The sequence below is a fragment of the Palaemon carinicauda genome, chromosome 9, assembly GCF_036898095.1.
Source record: "Palaemon carinicauda isolate YSFRI2023 chromosome 9, ASM3689809v2, whole genome shotgun sequence".
In the NCBI taxonomy this organism is placed as follows: Eukaryota; Metazoa; Arthropoda; class Malacostraca; order Decapoda; family Palaemonidae; genus Palaemon; species Palaemon carinicauda.
In genome coordinates, this window is record NC_090733.1 from 139,669,817 (window position 1) to 139,688,400 (window position 18,584).

General features: G+C 45.9%; 1 protein-coding gene across 3 annotated transcripts in view; it reads left to right on the forward strand.

The window, feature by feature from the left end:
• LOC137647194 (valine--tRNA ligase-like) overlaps positions 1-18,584 on the forward strand; it is an 89,452-nt gene that overhangs the window by 44,031 nt on the left and 26,837 nt on the right. For all 3 annotated transcript variants that reach the window (XM_068380521.1, XM_068380523.1, XM_068380522.1), the window contains exons 8-11: positions 5,363-5,481; positions 15,233-15,378; positions 16,973-17,235; positions 18,242-18,471. In XM_068380521.1, coding sequence (XP_068236622.1) covers positions 5,363-5,481; positions 15,233-15,378; positions 16,973-17,235; positions 18,242-18,471 — 758 coding nt within the window. The remainder of the gene's footprint in view (positions 1-5,362; positions 5,482-15,232; positions 15,379-16,972; positions 17,236-18,241; positions 18,472-18,584) is intronic.

The following is an 18,584-nucleotide window of genomic DNA, read 5'->3' on the forward strand; positions in this document are numbered from 1 at the left end:
ACCCCGGGCTTGGTAATTTGCGGGATCATATTTCCGCTTAGGAGTCAAACCCCAACGGGCTTTAAGGCTCTGATTAACTCTAGTAGCCTCTGCCAAGACTTCCTCCACAAGATCCTCAGGGAAAAGATTTGAACCCCAGCAAGAGGACCGGATAAGTTTATTCGGCTCGTGCCTAATGGTCGCCTCAGCCAGGACGTGTTTGCGGCACCTACGTTTAGCAATAGCAAAGTCATATAAATCGAAATATAATGACTGCAAAGTAGCCTTATTGAGAGACTTAAAGATACTCTCAGTATCATAAGTTAAGGCTATCGACTCCGTAGACGTGGCCAAGTTCAAAGTTCGACCAACACGTAGGCGGGAATCATACTCCTGTTTAATAAGGGATTCCGGGAGACGGGGAAGCCGTTCACTAAACATAACTGAAGCACAGTCCGCTGTTAGTTTGCCAGAAGTAAAAGTGGTATGGACATTGTCCCAACACTCATTACCTGAAGGAAGAAGGAGGGAGATCGGATCCACCTCTCGGATGGGAGGCAAGGGCTTCTCCTCCAGAGCATATTGGAAAGCAAGCTCTGCAACCTTATTGACGCATGGAGTCACGGTGTTCTTGTCCATTAAGAACATTGTGAAAGAACTTTTATAAGGCGTCAACATGGTATTGGTGCAACCAATATCATTCAGAAACCTAGCCCAAACAGATTGGGCTTGTTCTTTTGGGAAAATGACAGTCTCTTTGGGGACCTTATCCAGCCGAACCAGAGCTTCCTCGGTAAGCCTGGCATAACCATGAAATGGAAATGCGAGACCAGGAGGAAAGAATTCAAAATCCTCTAGAGGACGAGTACCAAGACCTTCCAATGTTAACATCCCGTCTGAGAATGGGGAATGAAGAGCCATGCGCCAAGGGTTATTCTTGGTAAACGGCGGAAGCTTAGAGGCATCCGGGATGAGAGAGCTTTGAACTCGCTCCGGAGCACCTTGCTCTAATGCCCCAAGTCTCTGACCAATGTTAGAGAACATCGTGTCCATCTTGGCCTGCATTTCCGACACAATCTTAGATTGCATCTCCGACACAATGCGAAGCATGGCTGATTCGGAAAGGCCCGGGCTAGGAGCAGAAGTGGCGGATTGTACTCCCGGGTCGTGAGACTTAGAGGAGGAGCCGGAAGCCTTAGATGACGGGTTTGTATTTGACTTGGAACTATGGGAAGCCTTGTGGGGCTTACGAGCTTTTGGCAAAGTTCTAGATATAGACTTGTCTTTGGGGGGAACCGGGTGTGATCGATGAGACGAATCACGGTCCCCAGAAAAACCATGGAAAGAAGAGAGATCAGATGAAGAAGAAAGAGCGGGGCTGAGGATAGGAATCTCAGCGCCGGTAACACCTGCCTCACTTACCACCCTACTTGCATCCGGATCATCCAACAACATAGGTTCAACATCCTGGTTCATGGAAGCAACATTGTCTTCCAGATCTCCGGGGGCATCCAACGGATCTTGTTCCTGGTCGATGAATCCCGCTATAGTGGCATCAATGTCGGCAATGATGGGTGCCGCAACATGCCTAGCCACAGCGGCTGAAGACTTGGCATTAGGGTAGATCATGGCACAGTAGTCTTCAGATAGGACGTAAGGCTGTTTAGGTTTCACGTTTCGGGCAAATCCCCCAACCCACACTTTCAGTGTGGCCCGAGCCGCAGTCTTCTGCTCCTGGGATGCCTGAAATAATAGTGGGAATTACAGACAGGAAGATTCCCAGCGGTCCTTCAAGACCATAGAAATCTTACTAAATAGTGTATGTACATACCAAAAAAGGTAAAATAATTAGAAAGACAACATAGCCAACGGGACTCACCGAATCAGATCCGAGGGTGGTGATGAGGTCAAAACAGACCATACAGTTATCAGGGTGCCAGACCACGATGTCCTCCAGCTGAACTCCGCAGAGGGCGTGAGACCTACATACAGTATGGCCACAAGGCTGATGAAGAACAGCCGCACAGGCCGTCGTCTGACAATGCACCATCTATAAAAAGAATAGTATATGAGAAACTGTAATTCTCTTAAGTAGGGGCGGGTCCGGAGGACCCGGGACTAAACATAAGTCTAACTTAAGACTAGAGCTTAACTGTAATACTCTTAAGTAGGGGCGGGTCCGGAGGACCCGGGCCTAAACATAAGTCTAACTTAAGACTAGAGTATAGCTATCCATTCCGGTCGAGCCGGGATCATAAAGAAGGATGCAACAAAGAATTAAGACACATGGTGTCTGATTTCCCGGAGCGAGGTTAAGCCCCAGGCCGGGAAATAAAAGTACATCCATAAACCAATACATATAGGAACTCCGGGATAGTGATCTGTCATATATAATCATATATAATCATAGGAACTGTTATGAATTAAGAGGGGGGGCGGAACTGTAGATAAGAACCGCCAACAGAACCCGGAGAGTTTCGTATAACACAATAAAAGTGTGATAGGTGAATATAAAATAGGGTGCACCGGGATCCTACTTTGTTGACCGGTGGCCAACCCGTCTAGACAGAGACGAAACCGCCGGGACACCCGGAGGACAAAGTCCATAAACACTGAACTACCCCCTCTAAAAGGAGGGAAGGCAACGGTCCCCTAGGGGAGGGGGGAGAGAAGCCTAGCCACCAACCTAGCGAGAGGGGGAGCTTGGGGGAGGATCACGTGATACGGAGCAGCAGGGCTACCAACTGACGATCCCCAAACACTACCAAAACAGATCATACGGAGTAATAAGCACAAATATTCATTATAAAAGTAATAGCGTTGAAAAATATATAAATATACACATAAAAAATTAGGGCAAGGCATGCAACATAATAAATAAATCCCAAAGGACAACAACCTGATGGCTTATATAATAAAAATTGCCGCTCAGTAACGAAGGTCGGCAAGCCATCTACGATACGTAACTTGATATCGGCCCTAAATATGAATCACAAGGGTTCTAAACGCTAAATAATGAATATCCACAATAAAACATATAAAAAATTTTAATTAATAATAAAAATAATACACTTAGTAACACCGCGAGTGAAACTAAAAGCTCTCAAAACAGGAGTACCAACCGTAAGCGGGATCGAGCAAGACCGATATGAACGAAGAGAATAAACTCCTATAATTTAAATATTAAACGATCTAGATTGCTCAAAACACAGCAAAACATAGCTTGGTACTTAACTTAGACGGTGTCTCCTGGGAAACCGATGAAGAAGCCATAATCCAGTGAAAAATAAGGCAAAACACGAGAGCACAAACAAGCGGGTTACCATACAGGCGTGCTAAAAAGGAGTTGGGTTCTGAGCGGATGCAGAGTTGGTGGTGCCGAGTGAGGTTGAACGGCTCTCCTCTATTGGGGTCTTTGTCGTGGATGAATCTAAATAGTGCGGGACCTCTGGATTATACGCCCAATTCTATACCGACACCAATAGGTGAGCGAGCTAGTTAACCTAGCACTCCTTTACATTTTTTCTCTGGTATATTTAGCAGTAAATTACCTAAGAATAAGTGCTAATAGGAGCTTATTCACTGGCCGGCACAGGTTCAAGCCCAGAAATGTTATTTTTATTAATAAAATAAATTTTTGAATATACTTACCCGGTGATTATATATTAAAGGACCCTCCCTTCCTCCCCAATAGAGACCCAGTGGACCGAGGAGAAAATTGAGTTCTGTGTTTACATTGAGTACTGAGTACCTGCACGACAGATGGCGCTGTTGAAGTACACCCCCTACCTGCATAGCGATCGCTGGCGGATTTTGAACGTAGAGTTTTTCTGTCGGGCAGCAGAGCTGCAGCTTATATAATCACCGGGTAAGTATATTCAAAAATTTATTTTATTAATAAAAATAACATTTTGTGTTTCTGATAACCTGAATGGAAAATATGTCTGGGAACTATCTCTCTCTCAAGTTAACCTTAATTTAAACGAGTTTCTGTTTACAGTTTAGAACTTGCTTAAGGTTTAAAAGTTGCTGCCACTTTTGAAGCAGAGTTTAAGAATGACTAATACTTTCTAATTAAAGTTTAAGAATGACTAATACTTTTAAAGTAAAGTTTAGAAATGACTAATACTTTCTAATTAAAGTTTAGGAATGACTAATACTTATAAAGTAAAGTTTAGAAATGGCTAATAATTTTTCAATAAGTTTAGGAATGACTTAATACCTTTTAAGTAAAGTTTGAGAATGAATAATAATTTTTTTTTTTAAGTAAAGTTTAATACTTTTTAAGATGAGTTTAAGAATAGCTACAACTTCTTTTAGTGAATTTTAATAATTAGTACCACTTTTTTGTGGGTATATTTTAAGAGTTACAGTATTGTAACTCTTGAGCAAAGTTAAAGACTGTCTACAGATTTTATTACGTCTGATACTTAATACTGTTACGCGTCACTATGTTGAGCAAAGCTAACATTCTTGATAACTAATTGCTTACCATTCAAGACAATGCCTACTGTATGAGAAAATCATAAACTTATAAATCTAACAGGTTCCAAGAAGCTGTTTGTAAATCATATTTGTTCCAACACGGAGTACTTACCTCGAACTACTTTCTTAGGAGTATCTGGGATCCTCCTCCCTATCCGACCGAGAATTATGCGTAGTTCCCCCTGTCTCCGTTTCCCTTATTGGGTCGCCCCGTGGTGGATGGATCCCTGAGGCGACCCTGGGTCAGCTCACGAGAGTGTGCTGCTAGGTCTGACTCGTCAGTAAGCATCTGGTCACGGCGTAGATAACATCTCGCCGCTCTCTCGCATCCCGTCCGACCTGCCTTTGTGTTACCACGATTAGTTCGAGGCAAGTACTCCGTTTTGGAACAAATCACAAATTTTAAGTAATTTGTATTTTTCCTAACAGTACTTACCTCGAACTACTTTCGGGTTATTGCCCGCCCATCCTGCCCCGGGTGCCTTACAGGAGTTCGAATGGTATTTTCACATGTGCTTACTGACGAGTCAGACCTAGCAGCACACACTGGTGAGCTGACCCAGGGTCGCCTCAGGGATCCATCCACTGCCGGGCGACCCAACAAGGAAAACGGAGATAGGGGGAACTAAGCAAAATTCTTGGTCGGATAGGGAGGAGCTCCCGGATACTCCTAAGAAAGTAGTCCGAGGTAAGTACTGTTAGGAAAAATACAAATTGCTTAAAATTTGTGATAATATTGTTTTATTACTTGTTATTTTCAGTTGGAATTGTATTTGTATCTCTGAATATTTTTAAGTTGCGGACCTTCGTGGCTGGTTAGAAACACGACTCGATTTGAATGATTTAGAAAATTCTAACGAAGCCAGATTGAATTTTATTTTCTCTCGCCTCTTTTCAGGCGCTGTGAAAGTGACCCCCGCACACAGCGCCCACGACTTCGAGGTCGGACTGCGGCACGATCTGCCGCGGATAACTATCTTCGACGAGCGGGGCCAGATCACTCTATCTGAATTCAGGGTGAGATTATCGTCCTTTGTGATTTTGAAATCTATTAAGATTTTCTATAACAAAATGAGATTTCAACGCAGAAGGTCCCCCATATTGCTTAGCGCTTTCAGTCCCCCTCATGCCATTCACTGTAGACATTACTAGAGGGATTCTGTAGTGTCCCATTGGACCCTAGCAATATTCCCTTTGTAGACTTCTACTTCCTTTCTTCTGTCTTGATTTCCAACTTCTAATGACCTACTTCGATGCTGAACAATCTTGCTGGCCCTCTAGTCATGCCCTATGGCCTGAATTCTACAAAACAATCCAAACCAAGTCTGGAAATAGATTATTAAAAGTAACAGTAATATTAGTATTAGTAGTGGTAGTTATATTGATATTTTTATTATTAGTAGTTTTAGATAAATGATTCCTTACTGGAATCCTTTTCATTTAACCCTTTTACCCCCATGGACGTACTGGTATGTCCTTGCAAAAAACGGATTTTGAGCGAAGCGAAAAATCTATTTTTGGGTAAGATGGCCATGTCGTCCTGATGGAAGTTCCTCTAAGGTAGCTTCCTAGGGTATATTACAACTACGGCGATATTCCCAGAGAATTTACCTTAAGGTACCCAGAATTCTAACTCCTGGAGCGAATATCCCTAATAAAAGAATCAGGGATATCGCAAAATATCAGCGGACGTATTCTTGACACGCCACATGGCAACCTGTACCCCGAACAGAGTTAACACTTCGTAGGGGTCAAATGGCAAGAAAACGAAAACGATAAGGAAGGGGGGGAGCCGTTCGTAAGGCATCTCTCCTCCCCGTTTCGTAAGCGTGCCCTGCGCCGCTCGCGGCGCCATCTGTATTCCTTGTAGCGATACACGAGGTGCTACAGATACTGTATGTAGGGAGGGGTCCTACAGCCCTTTTTCTGTTCTTTTTTTTTTTTTTTAAAAGGAAAGGGACAGGGCGGGTCCATCAGGACGACATGGCCATCTTACCCAAAAATAGATTTTTCGCTTCGCTCAAAATCCGTTTTTTGGGCTCAAGCCATGTCGTCCTGATGGAAGTGTACCAGAGCATTACTGTATCTGTGGATTCTCAAAACGTGCCGCACTCCTCAGAAATATTTCCCTAGTCAACTCGACTGAGAGACCTAAGATGTTACCGTTATACATCTTTTCACTAACCATAAACCATGATAGCGCTTCCTGCCCCCTACAGGGAAGAGTCCTACTAGACTCTGGGAAGGAACAAAGAGTACATATACCTATGTATGAATCACTGGCAAGCCCATATAGTGGTCTCACCCTATATGAAGTGAAGCATAGTCTGTAAGGAACTACAGCATCAAAAGGAAATATCGACCAACCCCATGGTCGAAACTGAGTTGGACAAAAGGTTTATATCTGTGTAAGAATAAACTTGCTGCCGCTACCGTCCTCTGAGAAGGATGGAGCCCTTTACACTAAGGAAAGTATAAACCAATGCAACAAGGCTTGCATCAAGGAACAGGCTATTATAGATATCCCCGATTAACGTACATAGGCTGAATGCTCAATAACTGATAAGAAATTGACATAGGTGAAGGAGACACAAGGTTCCCGAGAACAAGTTTATTGACAAACAATAAATAGACATGGTTACCACAATTATATACATATGATAGGTGGATAACCAATAATTTGCACAAGTACGGTAGTAAACAGATATATGTTTATCTGAAAGAAAACATTAGAGCCACTTTTCACGTACCAAGGTATCAAAGTTAAAAGTCCATGTTACTAGCCACTGACATTAGGGTAAAAAACGCTCGGCACACATGTCTGTACTTATGCTAAATTCACCTTAAAGACGGAACAGTCACTGTGGGCACCCCGTGCCCTCACTCCCAGTTATAGCACCGCATATAACTATACACTCACCCTGGAATTAATAGTCCCAATTAAATCCACTGTTCCTCGCAGAGTTGAACAGCAGGGTTAACGACGCAACCAACTGCTACCACAGACCTCTTTAGCTGCTCCACTTGCTTAGCATAGTGGCGAAAGAACACCCTGGAAGACTTCCAGCCAGTATAAGAACGAAGGTGTTCAAAATCCATAAAGTTAAAGAAGTTTAAGGATGAAGCAACTTTCCTCGGATCATGACCTGCGGATGAACTGTCGGGATCCGCTCTGCGAATAAAGTATGTAATTTTCGCCCTAAGTTGTTTCAAAGATAAATTCGAGCCCGATGTTTCTCCTCTGAACAGTTGACCCCCTTTGAAGTCTGAAGTTCTACGAAGATAGACCTTTAGCCATTCTACGGGACATAGAGATGCATCTTCTTTCAGAGGGCAGATTCTCCAGGGACCCCACCTGTTGGTGGGCAACTTGTTCTTAGCGAGAAACGTAGGGTCCGGAAACAGGTTCAGTTCTCCCCCATCCAGGAACTGAACGCGGCCCTCATCTCTCGAGAGGGCTACAATCTCACTAACTCTGGCCCCGGACGCGAGTGCAAAAAGGAAGATAACCTTTTGAGTCAAATCCTTCAGTGCACACTCCTCATTATTCAGTAATGAGGCGAAATGAAGGACTTTATCTAAAGACCATGAAATAGGCTTTGGAGGAGCTGAAGGTCTAAGTCTGGCGCAGGCCTTCGAGATCTTATTAAAGATTTCGTTAGCGAGGTCCACCTGGAAGGCGTATAGAATGGGCCTTGTCAAAGCAGACTTACACGTAGAAATCGTGTTAGCTGCCAGCCCCTGTCCGTGGAGGTGGATGAAGAAGGACAGGCAGAAATCCGTCGAGATCTCATGCGGATTCTTCTCTTTGACAAAGGCCACCCATTTTTTCCAAGCAGACTCGTACTGCCTTCTAGTAGACCTGCACTTATATTCCTCCAGGAAGTCAATGCTGTCTTTCGAGATCCCGAACCGCTTCTTCACCGCTAGGGAGAGAAAATCATGAGCTGCAGGGTCCGGGTTTTCTGTAATGAAGCATAGACAGTCGACTTCTGGACTCGTTGGGACAGAACTGGGTCCGGGAGTGGCAGAAACTTCAGTCGTAGTTCCAGAGCCAGAGGGAACCACACGCTGTTCGGCCACTTGTGGGCCACTATCGCTGCTACTCCCTTGAAGGACCTCAGCTTGTTGAGGACCCTCAACAGAAGGTTGTGAGGGGGGAACAGGTAGATCCTTGACCATCTGTTCCAATCTAGGGACATCGCGTCCACTGCTTCCGCCAAGGGGTCCTCGTACGGGGACACATATCGCGGCAACTTCTTGTTGTCCTTCGTCGCGAAGAGGTCTATCTGCAGTTCTGGGACTTGACTCAAGATGAAGGAGAATGATCCTGCGTCTAGGGACCATTCCGACTCTACCGGTGTAACCCTGGATAGAGCGTCCGCTGTCACATTGCGGACTCCTTGAAGGTGAACTGCCAACAGGTGCCACTTCTTCTTCTCCGCCAGTCGGAATATGGCCAACATCACCTGGTTGAGAGGTGGGGATCTCGATCCCCGCCGATTCAGACATTTCACAACCACCTCGCTGTCCAGTACCAACCTTATGTGGATCGAGTGACGCGGGGAAACTTTCCTCAGGGTAAGAAGTACTGCCATAGCTTCTAGAAAGTTTATGTGAAAGGTCCCGAATAGCTCGGACCAGGTCCCTTGGACCTTCTTTCGATGAGAGTGACCTCCCCACCCTTCCTTTGAAGCGTCTGTGTGAATCGTCACTGACGGGGGAGGTGGGTGAAGAGGTACCGACCTCTTTAGACGACTGGCCTGAGACCACGGTCTGAGAAGAGAACTTAGCCGAAGCGGAACCGGTCTCCTCAAGTCCCTTCGCGCGTTTGATGCAAAGCTTCTCCAAACTCCGGCTGCATCCTTTAGCTGTGCTCTTAGCACCGGGTCTGTTACCGACGCAAACTGAAGAGAGCCTAGAACCCTTTCTTGTTCGCGTCTTGATATCCTCTCAGAATCTAGAAGTCTCTTGACAGACCCCGCTATCTCCTTCCTTTTCGACATCGGGATGGAGAATCGGTGTGACACTAGGTCCCAGTGAATTCCCAACCACTGGAACCTCTGAGATGGAGAAAGACGAGACTTCTTTCTGTTGATCTTGAACCCTAGATACTCTAGGAACTGAATCACCTGTAGGGAAGCCTGCAAGCATTCTGCCCTGGATGCTGCTCACACCAGCCAATCGTCCAGGTAGGCTACCACCTGGATCCCTTTTAGGCGTAACTGTTTGAGCGCTGCGCTCGCAAGCTTCGTGAAGATCCTTGGGGCTATGTTTAGCCCGAAAGGCATCGCTCTGAAGGCGTAAAGTCTTCGTTGTAGCTTGAATCCTAGGTAGGGGGAGAGACGGCGACTGATTGGAACGTGCCAATAGGCGTCTGACAAGTCGATGGAGACGGTAAATGCCCTCTTGGGCAGTAAGGCCCTTATGTGTTGCAACGTTAACATCTTGAACTTGTGGTTCACTATGAACTTGTTGAGTGGCGACAAGTCCAGAATGACTCTGAGTTTCTCCGAGTCTTTCTTGGGAACACAAAACAGCCTCCCTTGGAACTTGATGGACTTTACCCTCCGGATCACCTTTTTCTCCAACAGTTCTTGAATGTACTCCTCCAAAACGGGGGTGGAGTGTTGGAAAAATTGAAGGCACGGGGGCGGAGTGCTGTACCAGCTCCAACCCAGTCCATTTTTGAGCAGGCTGTGGGCCCAGGGATCGAAGGTCCAACGATCCCGAAAGTACTGTAGTCTCCCTCCTACCGGCATCACTTCACCTTGACTGCTGTCCTGCAGTCTTGCCTCCTTGGCCGCGACCACCTCTGAATCCTCTTCCTCTAGAGGGGCGTCTAGACGAGCCTCTGGCTGCACCTCTGGGCTTTGCTCGAAACGTGGTAGACTGCCCTTCGAACACTGGGTTGAATTCCGGGGATGGCGAGGACATGGCCTGGGGCACCCATTGGAAGGTGGTCGGGGCCTGGGCTACCATCTGGGGCACCGGAGGCAAAGCCGATTGTTGCTGCTGCTGACGTTGCGGTCTGAAAGGCTTGGCTGGGCGGGGAGAAAACCTAGATTTCTTCGTCTTCCCCTTCGGTTGGGGACCCTCATCGGGGGAAGACTTCCTCTTGAGGGACAGGCCCCACTTAAGGAGAAGATTCCTATTCTCCGTGGCTGCCTTGTCCACCACCTCCTTAACTACATCACTGGGGAAGAGATCTTTGCCCCAGATGTTGGATGAGATCAATTTCTTTGGTTCGTGCCTCACTGTGGCCGAGGTGAACACAAACTCCCTGCAGGCCCTCCTCGCCTTGACAAAGCTATAGAGGTCCTTTGTCACCGTGGCCAGATGGATCTTGGCCACCACCATGAACATTTCATGGACCTTGGGGTCGCTTGCCATTGTCTCCATGGTTGTCTGGAGAGACATCGAGGCTGCCAGACGCTCCTTTGTCTGGAGCTCCCTTCGCAGAAGGAATTCAGACAGATTAGGGAGGTTTTCGCCGAACTGCCGACCTGCGATATTGGCGTCTAACTTCCCAACCGAAAAGGTAAGATGGACGTCCTTCCAGTCCTTGTTGTCCATCGGCAAGGCTAAAGACAAAGGCTTGCATTCCTCCAAGGAGGGGCATGGTTTGCCAGCCTCGACTGCCTTCAGAACGGCCGCGAACCCTTTCTGCAGAAAGGGGAAGGCCCTAGCCGGAGAGGATACGAAGGAAGGGTGCTTCTTACTCAAAGCAGCAACTTTCGAGTTCGAGAAGCCCCTCTCCTTCATTGCATACGCCAGCGAAGCTTGAGCCTTGGCGTGATCCAAGACGATCACCTCCTTCGGCTCCGTCTCCTCCTTCGAGGCCGGTTCCTTCTTCAGACGGACGTAACAGTCCGGATAGGCCCCTCTGCTGGGCCAGAATTTCACCTCCTCAAGGGGAACTGAACCCAGCTTCTCCGACATGACGATCTTCCCGACCGTCATCGGCATGTGCTCGGCATACCTCCACGGGTTGGCATCTGAGCACACAGGAAGGTCTTTCACGTTGAGCTTTTTCGGAGGCCCACGTGATGCTGCAATCCTCTGCATCTGTAGTTCCATTGCAGCTGCCTTCTGATTGTTCTCCTTCTGCATTTGTTGTATCATGCCAACAATAGAGGAGAGAGCTTGTCCCAGCTCTGGTGGAAGAGCGGACGAAGTAGAGGGAATAGGTTCAGGGGCCTGAACCGGAGCGTCCGATGGCACGGCATCCTCTTCCTCCACGACGTTCGGATCTTGATCCTCGTCCTCGCCCCCTGCGAGGAGGTCCTCTTCCGCCCGTTCGGACATGTCCGACATCTTGTCGTCCAGCTGAATGTCTTGCATGGCATCCGCGACTTCAGCATCCACGGGGATCTGGACGAGAGGGATCTCCGGCCGAGGCTGGGGGACGACAGCGTCAGCAGAAGCCTTGGGAAAGAGGTATGCCCTCATCTTCTCACTTGGAAGATAAGGTCCAGAGGTATTCTTTTGGAAACCCCTTACCCAAACACGAAGCTTCTCCCTTGCTGCATCCCTTGACTCCGCCGACCTAGGGGATTCAAAGGCCTCAGCTAGCAGGTTAGTACACACTGAACATACCTGAGGGTCCCAGTAACGGAGATCATCCTTGGAGGCTGCGCAAGCCGCGTGCCTCCTACACAAATCATGCCCGCAGAAGTTCTTACTGCGGACGTTGCAGAAGACGCTACCGCACTTCGGATGTTCCTCCTGTAAAAGAAGAAAATTTCCATGAATATCAGGTGAATTTCAATTCACATGTATATACAACCATGTACAAAGTTTAAAGGAAAGACACACACTTGTGTTTCCCACACAGTCACTTGCAGTAGCCTTCCAGCAATTAAAATCAAATGGTTAGTCTTTGCTAGAATAACCAAAGTAAATGTTTCCCAAGGGAAATAGGTGTAGCTCACACCTAAGGTGAGACTTTAACATACTGGTTAAAGACAGAAAGAACTCTCTTTCCATCTCTGTAAGGCAACACCAAGTGACTGCACAAAGCAACACAAGCATGTTAGAAAATACAGTGTTGTAACCTACTATATCATAGCCTCTCCCCACAGTATATGCTATACAGGGGAATACTGATACAGTATATGGGGTGGCATGCCGGCCGGCACCCCCCATAGGTAGGTCCCAAGTATACGACTTAAGAACTCTAAGGGGGCAGAACTCTAGTTCCGATGTCTGTGCCGGCCGGCAGCTACACTAGGTGGCGCCCGGCTGCCGGCCACCACTCCCAGTGGCCAGCAGACAGGGCGAGGTAAAGGCCGGCCGGCAGAGGTAAACAACCCATGCCGGCCGGCAGCCACGCTAGGTAGCGCCCGGCTGCCGGCCGCCACTCATAGCGGCCGGCAGACGAGCGAGGAGACCGGCCGGCAAAGGCATGTAGCCATCGCCGACCGGCAGCAAGAGAACTAGAGAACACCAACTGCCCGGCTGCCAGCCACTAGGCCGGCAGTCGGCAGAGTACAACACACAAGAAGAAAACAGAATGGGTGCCGGGCTAAGAGGCTATACTACCTCAACGCCCAACACCCGAAGGAGTGCTGAAAGGAAGGGGAGAATCTAATTCAGGCTTCCTAACCACTGCCCACTGGATCTACAGACAGGCGTGGATGAGGGACCAAGGGAGGACCGGGCAGCACTCAAGGTAACAGGTCCTCTGCCACACTCTGCCGGCCGGCAGGGAACCAAGTCAGCTCCCCATCCTAACCTGTGCTAGGTACGGATGTAGGAAGGCAGACACTAATGACATTACGGAAAGGACAGAAGGGAAAGGGACAAGAGGGTCCTGTCCAACCTTGCACTGGTTAAGGATCACCCACGGCCAAGAAAGCCCATCTCAGCCTAGGGGGAATCCGGGGAGGGAGGCCGGCAATACTTGCTGCCTCCCTATAACCAATGCAAGGAAGGTATTGCTATTCCAGGGAAAGGGACACACCCCACACCCGGAACAGCAACAAGGACAAGTCTGAAGGGTCACCGAACGAAGGGATCATAGCTACAGAAACCTTCAAGAGTGACCGAAGGAGGTTAAACCTCCTATGTCTGTGTCAGACAGCGAGGGAGACTCTACCCCAAGCCAGACCAACACAGACTCAGACTTAAAACACTGCTGTACTGCCCCTCTCTGAACCAGACTAGCCGGAGCAGGAAGGTACAGTACCACCCCAATATAGTTGTATCGAAAGTTAATTCAGATAAACCACTAGGGTTAAGCCCAAGGCTTAAGCAGAGGGAAAGGGTTTGCGCGCCTTCCCCGAAGAGAAGGGAGCAAATGGGGGGAACAAGAAAACATATCAATAGCCTAAGACAACCTAGCCTAGGCACTGGGAGAATCGATTACCTAAATCACCGAAACTCACTCATATACCATCTTGGAAAAAACTCAGCATAAGCTTATATGTGTAACGTTGCCTAACGCTTCAATAAAATTTAAATAACCACACTTGGAAGACTAAATATCATGCAGGAAGTACAAGGGCCAAACGACTAGGCTACAAGGTCTAGCGTAGGCCAGCCTAGGTAAATCCTTCGCCAAGGCACTATACTACAGCATCATAAAAGTATTCCTAAATAAGCTAAGCAGATAAATTTATTAAAGCGAAAAGGGGGCTGGGAACGTCGCTCTGGCTAACCAAATAAATCCTATCTAGCGAGCGACAGCTTCCAGGATGCCTCCAGCAGGCAACAGCTCTTGTATCAAAGATAACTCTTTTAATTACTTTAAATTTTACCAAGAGCCTACATTTATACATAAAAGAAATGGTACTCAACTTATCGGAAGCAGAAGAAGTTGGAGAAAGCATATTAGCTTGAGTAAATCCAAGATTTTTGGTAGAAACACAGGGAAAACACCGAGTTGTATAGCTACACAAAAAGGAATACAGATGGCGCCGCGAGCGGCGCAGGGCACGCTTACGAAACGGGGAGGAGAGATGCCTTACGAACGGCTCCCCCCCTTCCTTATCGTTTTCGTTTTCTTGCCATTTGACCCCTACGAAGTGTTAACTCTGTTCGGGGTACAGGTTGCCATGTGGCGTGTCAAGAATACATCCGCTGATATTTTGCGATATCCCTGATTCTTTTATTAGGGATATTCGCTCCAGAAGTTAGAATTCTGGGTACCTTAAGGTAAATTCTCTGGGAATATCGCCGTAGTTGTAATATACCCTAGGAAGCTACCTTAGAGGAACTTCCATCAGGACGACATGGCTTGAGCCCAAAAAACTGCTATTTACATTTTTTTTTGCATATTTTTGATAATTTTTTGAGAAACTTCAGGCATTTTCCAAAAGAATTAGACCAACCTGACCTCTCTGTGACAAAAATTAAGGCTGTTAGAGCAATTTAAAAATATAGCAAAATGTGTTTGAAAAAAAAAAACCAGGGTTAAGGGTTGGAAAGTTCCAAATAGCCTGGGGGTAAAAGGGTTAATAGGAAACTTCATCTTAAGTGTGCATCATTGGTAGGTTGAAGGATCTGTATAAGAGTTCCTTTGGTTGTTTTCATAATCCCAATATTTGTTTATTCCTGTCTTGTTTTATTCACTGCCTGATGTACCACCTTCATAATTTTCCTTGTATAAAACTTGTCCACTGTCTATGAATAAATCCTACCAACATTTAGGGATAGAGGAAAGTAAAGGATACCTCTCAGGTCAACTGGGAGCTGAAGAATTCAGCAATATAGTAAACAATTTATTCTCCCGTATGCTTTTATTCATGGATATTTATTTCAACAGGGTCAGCCCAGATTCACAGCCCGCGATTCGGTCTTAGACGCCCTCGACCAGCTGGGGCTCTACCGTGGGTGCAAACCGCATCCCATGGTCGTCCCCGTGTGCAGTAGAACGAACGATATAATCGAACCGCTTTTGAAACCCCAGTGGTGAGTTTTGTCTCCTCTTTGATGATTTGTGTTTGTATGTACTTTTGTTTATTGTCTGAGGCCATCTAGTAATTGATAAGGGACTAGCAGACATCACCAGTGAACTTAATGTGTGATGATCAGTTCAAAATCATGCCCAAGGGTTACGGTAAGTTCATACTTATAGGTTGCTGGTCATATATTTTATTAGATAAAGGTTGTCATAAATTTTGAATTACATGAAGTAAATAGCTCATAAGATCATATAGTAATATACCATCAAATGCAGTAAATCCAAGGCATTTTTAATACCTTCTTGGTGTGTTGTCATTGTGACCTGTGAAGACATTTTCTGTTCAATACGTGGAATGAGATAGCAGTCGCGCTTTTGTGCTTTTCAGTATTCGTCAAGGGCCATCAGTTTTGAAAAAATTGTAATGTTTCTGTTATTTTGAATGAACCAACCTTCACTCCATTGAGATTTGATTAAGTTTTCAATTTTTAGTAGCTTAATTTATTTGTATTTAGGTGGAGTAAGATTTTTTGTATTATTGAAATTGTAATAGTTGGGAGTTGATGCTTGCTTGAATGATACAGGGAACTCTAATGTGAAAAGAATTCATGGGGAACTTACCAGCGATACTCTCATTAGACATCTTTCCCTCTTTGCTAGTTACTCCAATTCCTGGTGGAAAGCTTAGGTCTTAATATATACTTTAGATGAACATATATCACAAGCACACGTGATTTCAATCAATGTAAATATCACCTACGAAAGGCATTTAATACCGAATTCTATCTTGGGAATATATATCCACTTGGAATTCATTTTAGGGTAACAGCTTCTGGCCGAGTGGAGATTCGAACCCCCACCTGTGGGCCGGTGTGACGGTCTGAACGATCCCCCGGTCTCAGAATTCTCCTTGACTTTGTATAATGGTTCTTTTCCGCCATTAGCTCGCTTCGCTCGCATGAAAATAAAACATCAAGCTCGTATGTACTGGCAAGCGGTAATGTTGAGCTGCGCACGCTAATATTACAGGAAAATAAAACATCAACCTCGTATGCACTGGCAAACGGTAATGTTCGCGCATGCGCAGATTATAAAGGAGTATTGTGAGACCGGGGGTTGGCTCAGACCGTCACACTGGCAACCATGCCAGCAACGACTCTACCGGCTGAGCTATCTCTTGATAGCTCAGCCGGTAGAGTCGTTGCTGGCATGGTTTCCGGCCCACAGGTGGGGGTTCGAATCTCCACCCGGCCAGAAGCTGTTACCATATAATGAATTCCAAGTGGATATATATTCCCAAGATAGAATTCGGCATTAAATGCCTTTCGTGGGTGATATTTATATGCTTTTAGATATACTGTATGTATAAAGTCTGTTAAGTAAGACCTAAGAAGTCATCAAGAATTAGGATAGATGAAGACCTATCCCTTGTTGGAGTTCAAGATCACAATGCAAAGAGTAGAGGAGAGCGTAGGTAACTCATTTCACGCCATGTCCTTTACGGAACATCTGACGTAGATGCCTGCAAGATGATCCTCTGTATGAAATGCCGTCGCTAAAAGTACTAAACGTGTCACGAGAATTTCCGTTTACCCTCTCCAGGTACGTCAACGTAACGGAAATGGCCAGAGCGGCGGCAGCGGCCGTCGAGAGCGGCGACTTGGAGATATATCCCAGAAATTACAAGGCCGTCTGGCACGAGTGGCTGGGGAAAAACGTCCAGGACTGGTGCATCTCCCGTCAGCTTTGGTGGGGCCACAGGATACCGGCTTTCCGCGTAGAGTGCGACGACGGCGCGGAGGAGGTGACGTGGGTTGCGGCCGCTTCCGAGGAAGAGGCTAAGAAGATCTTTTTGAAGAAATACGGTAAGTGACATATCTCAGTCATTGTTTTCATTGATGTTTTGTGTTGGCTCTTTCCTTTTCCCATAACTTCCCAGGCCTTTGTATGAGTCTGTGTCCTGCTACTTCTATATTTGCTGTTATTCCCTTCATATAAATCCTTGTTCTTCCATTTCTATATTTACTGTGTTGCTCTCCTGACCAACTAGTTTTTATGTCTTCTCATGTTCAAACCATTTGATTCGTAGAGTTCCCTGCACCTAGACATCACTTCTCTCTACCAATTTGTCCTTTATAATATTATCCTCCCTTATTACTTCCCTAGAAGAACTTTATCTCAACTTAAACTTTGATTATTATTACTAGCAGACAATATCTGTTCTTTTCATTTCAAAAACTCTCAGTTATATACTGTACACAAATATTCATACTTTAAATGTTCCCAGAAGAAAAGTTTTCTTCTTTCACAGACAAATGTCCTTTTTGTAGCCCAGAGTCAATTAGTGTCCATAAACTAATGCAAGACTTTTAGGAAGGTCAAGAAAACCATCATAAATATAGACTTCGAGATGACGGACGTTCAAAAAGTGGACGTTATCGAAGACGTGTTCGGAAGAAGAACGTACAAACGTCAGTGACGATTTTGAAGAAATAGGTCACATTGACTTCCAAGTTAATGTAATTCAACTTGGAATTATATGGAATGGCTTAATTATGTTGCCAGTTAATCTTCTGGTGGTACCAGCCTTGACAAAATCACTGTTGGACTCATAACTTTTGTCCAGGGAGCAATGACGTCACGCGTCGACCTACTTATGTTGACGTTTTGTAACGTTACTTACAAAGAAATGAAGATAGAGAGAAAGTGAAAAGTGCATTGGAAAGTGAATAAATTTTCTATATAGAATTAATAATCACATGAAGATATGACGCACCATCGGATCTTCAGAGGGTTATACAATGCTGTTGTCTGTCAGATCCTGAATTCTCCTTCCAACAATAAATACTTTTCAATTCGCATCTTCTGCAGAATTATCCGAGACGCAGATCAGGGGCATCAAGCAAGACGACGACGTCTTGGACACGTGGTTCTCGTCCGGACTCCTGCCGTTCGCCGCATTCGGCTGGCCTCAAGACACCTGTGACTACGACCAACTCTACCCCACGTCCCTGTTGGAGACTGGCCACGACATCTTGTTTTTCTGGGTCGGACGAATGGTGATGCTCGGCCTTCAGTTGACGGGGAAACTGCCCTTTAAGGTATGGATTATGGCCTTATTTAATATGCCAAATTAGAAAATTATTTAAAGATTTTCAATAAATTTGTAACGTTGATTGCGGTGCTTACAAAACGTGAGGAGGAATATGTTGGT